Source organism: Salvia splendens, unplaced genomic scaffold (genome assembly GCF_004379255.2).
Source record: "Salvia splendens isolate huo1 unplaced genomic scaffold, SspV2 ctg1151, whole genome shotgun sequence".
NCBI lineage: Eukaryota > Viridiplantae > Streptophyta > Magnoliopsida > Lamiales > Lamiaceae > Salvia > Salvia splendens.
Window position 1 is genome coordinate 5126 of NW_024598702.1, and position 10253 is coordinate 15378.

The 10253-nt window shown below is 40.9% G+C and overlaps 3 protein-coding genes across 3 annotated transcripts; 2 read left to right on the top strand and 1 right to left on the bottom strand.

The window, feature by feature from the left end:
- Window positions 1-1512: 1512 nt before the first annotated feature.
- LOC121788807 (probable fructokinase-6, chloroplastic) lies at window positions 1513-4542 on the top strand. Its single transcript, XM_042187415.1, has 8 exons — window positions 1513-1615; window positions 1754-1895; window positions 2170-2381; window positions 2522-2734; window positions 2886-3083; window positions 3163-3300; window positions 3872-3988; window positions 4298-4542. Exons 2-8 carry the CDS (start codon window positions 1766-1768, stop codon window positions 4430-4432), a joined length of 1143 nt encoding a protein of 380 aa, XP_042043349.1. The 5' UTR covers window positions 1513-1615; window positions 1754-1765; the 3' UTR covers window positions 4433-4542.
- A 528-nt stretch (window positions 4543-5070) lies between these two features.
- On the top strand, window positions 5071-5454 carry LOC121788808 (polcalcin Ole e 3-like). Its single transcript, XM_042187416.1, has one exon. It carries the CDS (start codon window positions 5094-5096, stop codon window positions 5349-5351), a length of 258 nt encoding a protein of 85 aa, XP_042043350.1. The 5' UTR covers window positions 5071-5093; the 3' UTR covers window positions 5352-5454.
- A 220-nt stretch (window positions 5455-5674) lies between these two features.
- Window positions 5675-8170, bottom strand: LOC121788806 (probable serine/threonine-protein kinase PBL7). Its single transcript, XM_042187414.1, has 6 exons — window positions 7307-8170; window positions 6956-7213; window positions 6706-6869; window positions 6541-6620; window positions 6305-6452; window positions 5675-6165 (listed from the first exon to the last, which is right to left on the bottom strand). Exons 1-6 carry the CDS (start codon window positions 7857-7859, stop codon window positions 5836-5838), a joined length of 1533 nt encoding a protein of 510 aa, XP_042043348.1. The 5' UTR covers window positions 7860-8170; the 3' UTR covers window positions 5675-5835.
- Between the last annotated feature and the right edge of the window lie 2083 nt (window positions 8171-10253).

A 10253-nucleotide genomic window follows, 5' to 3' on the forward strand; every position in this document is an offset into this window, starting at 1 on the left:
ACCGCCGCTGGTTCCCCTAGCCCTCCGCTGCGCAGCCTTTTGCCCAACCGGGCGACGACGACGACGAGAGTCTGATTGCGGTAGCGGGGACAATTCGTCGGCTTCCGGGAGCTCGTGCGAACCAGCACTGCTGCTGTATTCACCAGAAGCGTTGATCTTCGTCCGCTTCGCCCAGCCCGATTCGACTCCCCCACAAAACTTTGGGGAATCCTTCACCACGAGAAAGGCCTCCCACTGGTCGAATTGTTTGAATTTCAAGGCTCTGTCAGGGTACTGAGCAAAGGCACGGTTCCAGACATCCTCCTCGGACAAACCGCTGCTTGCCTGGCGGAGGTTGTTTTGGTAGAGGCCAGCAAATCGACTAAGCTTAGGCCTCAACCGCTCCCACTGTTTCCGGCACTGTTCGGGAAGGTGACGCTTCGCCCCAGTCGGTTTGTGTGTGTGGTAGGCTTCAGCGATCCGATGCCACAGTCTGTCAATATGCTGGTTGGCACCGACATAGGGATCCTCGACAATTGCAATCCAAGCATTCGCAAGCGCGACGTTTTCCCACTGGCTCCAGATCGTCCTCTTTCCCGTCTCCTCATCCTCATCCTCTGCCACCGTTCGTGAGGAAGACCCTGGGGCTTTCCCCTTGCCCTTGCCACGTCCCTTCCCCCTGCCCCCGCTCATATCATCGGGCGTCTGCCTGACTGGAGATATCCCCAACTCCTCAAAAGAGAAAGTGTCTATGCCGGTGAACTGAGTATCCGGAACATAAGTGGAAGGGGTATCAGTAGACTGCATATCCACAACCGGCCGATAGACATCGTCCGCTAGTGGTTCAGGGCCCCTGCCACCCCCTCCCACATGCATCATCCCCGGCATCATCCCCGCCATCATCCCCGGCATCATCATATTTGGGGTCATGCCCCCCATCCTCATCCCCGGCATCATCATATTTGGGGTCATGCCCCCCATCCCGGCTGCCCTGGGCATCATACCACCCATACCACCCATCTGTCCCATCCAATTGTACATATAAGGGGACATCATCCCACCCATGCCCCCCATCTGTCCCATTCCCGGTACCGTTGTCGCATTTCCGCTGACGTTTCCCTCCAGGTCGATGGGAAACGTCGGAGTCTGCGACTCGCTCGTGGCCGGGGAGTTCCTATCGTTCTCCATTAAAAGTAGAAATGAAATTTGTAGTAAAAGAAGAGAGAAACTTGTTAACAACAAGTGGTGCAAATGAAATGAAGTTAAACGAGCCGTATATATAGGGTTTAAAAAAAATAAAAAAATTTCGGACGTCCGAGCGGGACGTCCGACCCTTGCCACAGTGGCGGACGTCCGCCCGCCCGTCGCAGGGACGTCCGAGGACACCCGACGTCCTCACGGGACGTCCGTATCCGACCCTAAACGCCACAATGGCGGACGTCCGGGTCGCTCGTCGCGACGTCCGACCGGACGTCCGCCATTGGAGATGCTCTAAGTTGAAACAAATGATTTGCAAAGCAGATCACTCAGCCACTCAGTTTCCCCAACAAATATTGCTCTTTTCATTTTTCTTTTCTTATCTCTAAATTTAAGTTTGTTTTGCTGGAAATTTTCTTCTTGCATCGATTAATCCAAGGTTGCCCCCTTTCTTTATTCCATAAATTCTAACGCCAAAATTAAGAATTGATCGTTCCCTCGAATTCTACGAACTGAGAAGTCACAGTGAATTACTACTCAAGTTTACCCTTTTTTCCCTTCCCTCTCAATTTTGCAGTAATTGAAATAAATGGCTCTTCATAGTGCTGCCGTGAGCTTCTGCTGTGTCTCTTTCAACCCTCAAGCTTCTCTCTTCAGGCAATGCAGCATCAAACCATCAAGATTATCTTCCCCATCGCTTCTAAGATTCAGAATTCAAGGTGAGAATCACTTCCCCTTTCATCAATTTCTAGTGTTATTGTTACATATCCATAGTTATTAGCTACCCTAATAATTTGTGCTTGTTTAGTGGCTGTGGAGAGAAAATGTGGTTAGTTTTGGGATTTAACAAAGAATCTGAAAGCTAGAAGTTGCATTGTTAAATTGTGTTGGAATGGATTGCACATCACTTTCTTTGCATCAAGAAAGGGAATTGCTTTTTTTTATTGATTGATTGGTTTGGTAATTTGTTTAGTCTGATTACTTGATTCATAGGGAAAGCAGTAGAAAGTGGTAATGGCCCATTTGAAGTAGATGATTCATCTCTTGTGGTTTGCTTCGGGGAAATGCTTATCGATTTTGTGCCAACCACAAGTGGACTTGCTTTGGCTGAAGCACCGGCGTTTAAGAAAGCTCCCGGAGGTGCACCTGCTAATGTGGCTGTTGGCATTGCTCGACTTGGCGGTGCATCAGCATTCATAGGGAAGGTACTTGTGATAAGCTTGCTTCATCTTGCCAGAATTGATAAGTCATCATTCGTTATGGTGATTCAGATTGAGATTAGTAAGAAATGAGTTGTTGCTGAAAATGTTTGGAGGAGAACTGATGTGTGTGATTTGTGCTCAAGGTGGGAGAGGATGAATTTGGCTACATGCTTGCAAATATTCTTAAGGAGAATAATGTGAATAACGAAGGAATGAGGTTTGATCCCGGTGCTCGAACTGCACTAGCTTTTGTAACTCTCAGGAAAGATGGGGAACGCGAGTTCATGTTTTATCGCAATCCCAGTGCGGATATGTTGCTCCAGGAGGCCGAACTTGACTTTGAGTTAATAAGAAAGGTCGCAACTCTCTCATTTTCTCGAATTCATTGTGCATTAGAAATCCTTAACACCTGCCAATTATTTCAGTTAAGTAAAAATTAGTTGAAGACTCTGTACGGTTTTATGATCTTAGACGAACAAATGATCATTGATTATTAATGTCATTCAGGCCAAAATTTTCCACTACGGCTCTATAAGCTTGATTACAGAACCTTGCAAATCTGCCCACATAGCTGCTGCGAAGGCTGCAAAGGAGGCTGGTGTGATCTTGTCGTATGATCCTAATTTGAGGCTTCCATTGTGGCCATCTGCAGAAAGTGCCAGAGAAGGCATTCTTAGCATATGGGATACAGCAGAAATTATTAAGGTACTCGTTTGGTCCTACTTGTTACCCATAGCTCCAATGGGTTCTAACTCTTATGTTATGGATGATGTAAAAACATCAGATCAGCGAGGAGGAGATAAGCTTTCTGACTCAAGGAGAAGACCCATATGACGATAATGTAGTTCGGAAACTGTACCATGAAAATCTCAAGTTACTCCTTGTAACTGAAGGTCCAGAAGGCTGCCGATACTATACCAAGGTATGCTGTCTTTACAAGTCAATGTCAAAACGGCAGTAAATGGTCTAATTTGTCTCTCAGACCAAGAGTGATGATATCTTTTCATTTGGGTATTTATTATATATTATCAAGGATCGCTTATTGATTCGTATAGATAAAGTTGCTTTATTGCTAAGATTACACTTTATATATGCTGTCTTTGCAGTGAAACTCAATTTGATGTCCAACAGTGGTTTCACATATGTTGGATCTCTTATTGGTTCGTATAGATAGGATCTTATTTTCTGGACTGGTCTGCAAAATCAATCAAGCACGGTTCTATTTCAACCATTGATTGGTTTCTATATTTTCCATAACATGAAAAGGGTTACCTTTAGGAATTAGATAATTTTCTAAGTCATGGAGTTAAACTACACCGGGTCCTTTTAGTCTGATAGATTCCTTTTAGTCTTATGTATCAATCATTTCCTCACAAATGACAAATACAGTTTGAAGATTAAATCTTCAGATGCATATTCCAGTGGAGGATTATTGAGAAAACGTGCTGCGTAAGTCATTTAACAACTGCTTATACATGATTTTCCATTACCAGGAGTTTAGTGGAAGGGTGAAGGGTCTGAAGGCGGAAGCTGTTGATACAACAGGTGCCGGGGATGCTTTTGTGGCCGGAATCCTTTCACAGTTAGCTCTTGACACCTCGTTGCTTCAGGTAATAATAATGCTATCTATTTGTGTTACTCTGCAGCAAGTGTCTTCTAATCCTACTCATTATGGATTCACTTGTAAACAAAACAAATGATGATTCACTAATTGTTTACGTTGAATACAAGAAGCTTCTAGAAAGGTAATTCTAAAAACTCGAGCAAGTCGTATATACAATTATCTGACACAATTTAAGTTGGAGCAGCTCTTAATCCAGTCTTGATTTGTTACTGAGAAGCACTATTATTTTGTTGCTTTCTATTGGTTTTTCTGAAACATGTATGCAAATATAACATCCACCACAACCCGTTTACAGAATGAGGATCGACTGAGAGATGCACTGAGATTCGCTAATGCTTGTGGAGCCTTGACCGTGATGGAAAGAGGCGCTATTCCTGCTCTGCCCACCAGAGAGACAGTGCTCAAAATCATAAAACAGACACATGTTTAAGACCAAAAACAGTAGACTTTAGTCATTTATATATTCTCTGCAACTTTTGACTATATTCATGAGCAAGAATAGTTTATATAATTATTATTACAAGATTACATAAATGGGGACATACAAGATGTCAGCGCCAAAATGTTCTCTGTTTTAAGAAACATGCATCGAATATGATACTGTTTTCACATATTATTCCTATCATCAATTATGGGAATCACATGGTTGGTTCAATTAAAATTTTGAGTCAAAGTTAGCACATGTTCATATTGTGTTTAATGAAAAATTTATTCTACACTATTATTAATTGAGGGTGCATGTTTCTTGAATCGCTAAAGGAATTGCTTTTTTCTTATCTATTTGACCATATAGGACTCCCTAAATCATAATCAATAAACATCATCACTTGACCATATACATAGGACTCCCTAAATCAATTAAAATGCACAATGTGATGATATAAGATATATGAGATAGAGAAATTGAAATATGAAAATGACAAGTTTGGGAGGAAAAAGTGGATGGCCACATACATATATAGTAAATCCACCCCTACTAACAAGGATGACCTTATGCTCTCTAACCAAACCACATCATAATATTAACCTAATGCTTTCCACATTCTCACATTCCGTTAAAAAACAACACCAAATTTCCCAAGAAACAAAAAATGGCCGATGATGATCCACAAGATGTAGCCGACCGCGAGCGGCTCTTCAAGCATTTCGACGCCAACGGTGACGGCCAGATCTCGGCCAGCGAGCTCGGCGACGCCCTCAAGACGCTGGGATGCGTCACCCCCGAAGAAGTCCAGAACATGATGGTCGAAATCGACTCTGATGGCGACGGCTTCATCTCCTACGAAGAGTTCACAACCTTCGCTCGTGCAAATAGGGGACTAGTCAAGGATGTGGCCAAGATATTCTAACTTGTTCATTTTTTTTCCTCTCAAATTCATTTCACTATACATTCTTTTCTTTCTTTTTATACATGACTATTATGTTTTGTTTGATATCAAATGCATGCTTGTTTTATTTTATGTCAAGCGTTTTGCACATTCCCTTATTATATATGGAAAACACAACAACCATAGCGCGAATAAAGGCGCGCAACGTAACTTACACAACAGGCAGGCGTGTTACACGCTGTGTCGAGCGTTGAGCGTTCTTTAACGTTGCGTAAAATTTTCACACAAGCGTTGCACATGCCCTTCTATACGGCACACACAACTCACATTGTGCGAAAAAAGGGTTATCAATTGTAACAAATGTATCATTCCAAAAATTATGATACCACAAAAGTCCAGACAACAATAGGGGCTTTCTATACAAAAGTCAAACTTGGTGTGCCTAACCCTAAGTTTCTCCTTAAAACTGCCTAAAAATAAGAAAAGGGCAATGTGAGGCTGCGGATCACCGGCGATCAAGGCTGTCTTCGTCGTCGAGATCAACTCCGAGCATGGCCAAGGCGAAGTGATTTTTCATTTCACTCTTTGTCCGCAGCAACTCAAAGTGAGAATCGTTCATGCTATTCTTGAGAGTCTTGCTTCTGGTTAAGGCACCGGATTCGTCTCCTTTTAATATCGTGACAATCTCTCCCATCTCCGGCCTCCTCGACTCGATGTTTATGCAAGCGGCTGCAGCTCGTGCCATGCGCGTAACTTGACTCGTGCTCTTCAGGGTGAATACTAGCCGCGGATCTAGCAGTTTCTCTACACCTCCTTGCTGCAATAGGGGCTTTGCCTGCCATGAACAAATGGGAACAAATACATCATTTTCATGTGGTAAACATCATCAACACCACTCATTAAAAACTCGAGATATTCAAGATTCGAAAATGCTAAAAACGCAGCTCAAAGACATAGCAAAAGTCGAGGCGTACCCACTGAACCAGATTCTCTTCTCCCGGCCCTCTGCTGGACTCAATCGGCTTCCTACCAGTGATGAGTTCCAACAGCACGACGCCAAAGGCATATACGTCAGTTTTATCCGACACTTTCCCGTGCTGGAAGTATTCAGGAGCCAAGTACCTGAACAACGAAACAAACTTCCACTATGAAAATCAAGAAACATGACAATAGTACGCATTTCTTTCACATAAACTACGAAGATTCATACCCAAATGTTCCTTTAACGGTTTTGCAAAGGAATGGCACCGAAGGCGCAGGAGTCCATGTTGCCAAGCCAAAGTCACACAACTGACAAAATAATTTCGAAGAACGTTTAGTTAGCACTAAAAAAAACAAGTTAAGCAAGATTCACAAACGAGGTTTTTCCCCTTACTTTGGGCGTCTTCTTGGAGGAAACGAGGATGTTTGAGGGCTTTATGTCCCTGTGAACAACACATCTTTCAGTTCCATTGTGCAAGTAGTCTATTGCCTCAGCAATCCCCACTGCGACCTTGTACCTAACCGGCCATGGCAGAGCCGGACAACCCCTCTTCTTCCCTGCAATTCGTAAACAACACATTTCAAATCACTAAAGCAGATTGGAAGCAAGACCAACGCTACGAATAAACACTGAATAATTGTACCGTGCAAGGATCGTTCCAAGCTTCCACCGGAGACGTACTTGTACACCAAAAACAAGCCCATCTCAGCATCTAAACAGAACCCTACCAGTGGAACAATGTGAGGGTTATGCAAAGAGCTAGCAATCATCAATTCCCTGCAAAACGCCTTGGAAGACTCCTTATCGTCCCTCTCCAACCTCTTGATTGCCACAGCACGCCTCATGAATCCCACTCTCCCTCTAAACACACAGCTCAATGCCCCTCTCCCCAACACCCTACCTACTCAACACAAACAATTTCTGATGCAATCATCAAATTCCATTCATATCAACATTAAATTTCAGAAACATTGAAAATGAAGCATCTAATTACCTTTGGAGAAATTTCTGGTGGCAGAGAGGATATCAGAGTAGCTGAACCTAATCAGAGAATGAGCCAAGGGGGAAATTCTCCTCTCCAAAGACTCAATTCTTCTCCATTTCAAATCTTCTGATTTAGAATCAGTCAACAAACCATTATTCAAATTCACCATCAAAACTGTGGCAGAGTTGCTTCGATTCACAGCCATGGACTCCAGCTCAACCTGAGAGCACAAGCTGAACCTGAAAGAGGAGTGAACCGAGTGCGGCTCCTCCGCCGCGCAGCCGCCGGACTCCGCCAGCAGCCAGGCCTTGTTGTGGTCCAAACCCCGCCCACCCTTCTCCTCATTCTTGCCGGAGCTCCGCCGCTGGCGGCGGGGGATCACACAGCCCAGACCGAAATCCCAGAACATCTTGTGCAGCAAAGACTTGAACTTTACCTCGCAATCGTCCAATTCATAGCTCTCACAGTCATACAACAGCTGATCACCACATAAAGCTTCAGTCTTTACATGAAATTGCGGAGGCTCCGTGGCGTCGATGCAACTATTTCTTGAAAACCCCATTTTTATCCAGAAGGGATCTCTCAACACGAAAAGAAAAGAGCACAGAAACCCAGAAACGGGAAAGCAAGATAAAGGATGAAAAGATGGGAATCGAGTTTGCTTTAAAGGAGAGGAAATAAGTCAAGAGTGAAAAGGAAGATAGAATTGGGGAAATTGATGCAAATGTGCTTAAACAACCTACTAAAAAAAAGGGAGTCTGGTGAATCTCTATACAGAATAATGGGAGAAGGTGAGAGATGGTCCCAATTTCAAAAACCCAAAACGAAGAATAAATTGCACTAGGCAAACCCTTTTTCAGTCAAGAGATTAGATTCTGCAACTACCAAAATTAGTAGAACACAATGTCTGGAGTTGGGATTTGGAAGAGACAATCAGAATCCATTAATGTAAGAAAAAGAAATGAATACTGAAAAATGAAGAGAATAAAATAAGCAGGGAGAGTAGGAGGGGAAGCTTTTGGTTAAGTGATTGTTTGATTGAATTATTAACTTCACATTATTTGCGAAGAGGCAATTAATACTATTTGGTATAAAAATAATAATTTTTGGAGGTGCAATTTGAGTTTGGTGACCACCCAATTAATTTATTGGAATTATTTCGTGATCGGATCGAAATACTCTCAACAACCGTTCTTGACAGAGGAGATCTGTTCTTCTGCGCCTTCGAATTCATTAATGTTTTGCCCCTAATTATGTGTTTGATACTAATATGATTCTCAAAAGGAAATTAATTTCGCCTAAATTAGTAGATTTTTAAATTATAATTAATTGGATGCTTTTTAAAGTGAGAGAATGAGAATGACAAAGAGAAATAAATTATTCCTAACCTTTAACATATGATATAGTACTCCTGCCGTCCCAGTCCCTCAGTAAAAGTTACTACATCCGTCCCTGAAAATTTATCTCATTTTACTTTTACCATTTTTAGTAGTGGACATCATATTCTACTAACGCATTCCTATTCACATTTTATTATAAAACTAATATATAAAATAGGACCCACAATCTACTAACTTTTTCAACTCAGTTTCCATTACATTTCATAAAACTCATGCCGAGTCAAAGTGGGACAAATTTTTAGGGACGGAGGTAGTATATTTTATCATTTTAGTCCGTCAAATTCTCCAATATACCTTACTTACATTTTATTATAAAATTAATATAAAATAATGAATTTTATATTTCCCTAACTTTTAAAACTACTGATATTTACATATATAAGACGTAAAATTCAATTAGGATATGAAATTGATATAACACTGTTAAAATTATCATATCAAATTATTTGAATAAAATGCCATAATGATTGCCAAGTGTACATATGATTTTATTAGGTTATCGAATGCGTGTAGTTTATTCTACTGGACATGGCCCTGTTGCGATTTGGGCTTGACACCGAGGTTTATGGGTCCCAATAGCATTACCTCGATTTTATGTAGGTTTAGAATTTTATTTTTCATCTGTATACAACCTAAACAACAAGTCCTAGTAAGTGGATGATTTGAATTTAATAAAAAGTTGAAACACAAACCTAACACAAAACATAATGTTTTAGTTACCCTTACAAGTATCTACATACTACTATTCTCACATTTTTTAAATCCTAAAAATATTTATTTGTTACCTTTAACAATATCTACATACTACTCTCATATTTTTGAAATTTTTGAAATTTGTTTGTTATAATAAATGTACTTATACTTTTTGACATTTTTGTTCTAGGCTATTCATGAAGAGAATGACTTCGGTACTTCTACACAGTGACAGATGCATGAGGATCGGGAGCGACCCCCCTGACGAACAATTTCCCTTAACCCCGCCAAATAACCGCCATGGCCGCCCCTCACTTGGCCAATGTCGCTCGAAGTAGATCTATTTTGTTTCTTCATGTGTGTGTGACTTTGGGTCACAATACTAGCTAGTCGTAGTCGTGCAGAGCGATATACCAATCATCCTGATTTTTTAAGAGTAAAATTTTTTATTTGATTTCTGATTTTGGTAAAATTTTCAGTAATTTTTTAAACTTGATTTAGGTATAGGATTCAAGAGAATAGAAAATTAAGTATAGGAAGCTTTAGATTAATTAAGTAGAACGAATTTGGTAAAATTCTAACTTGGTATGATTTTATAAAAAAATGTTTCAACAGTTTTGTATTATATGAAGGGAAAGTACGTTGATGCTATTGACATTTTTAAAGAGAAACACGCCAATACTATTGGTGTGCTCAAAATTTTATTTTATAGTATATTATTTTATTTTCTAACACGTCTCTAATACGTCGATGATGTGATTCTCTTATAAAAACACCATTAGCATTGACATGTTTCTCTTTCACAAAATACAAAAAAAGAACATTAGGGAACTTTTTTTCAAAAATTACTCTAAATTCAAATA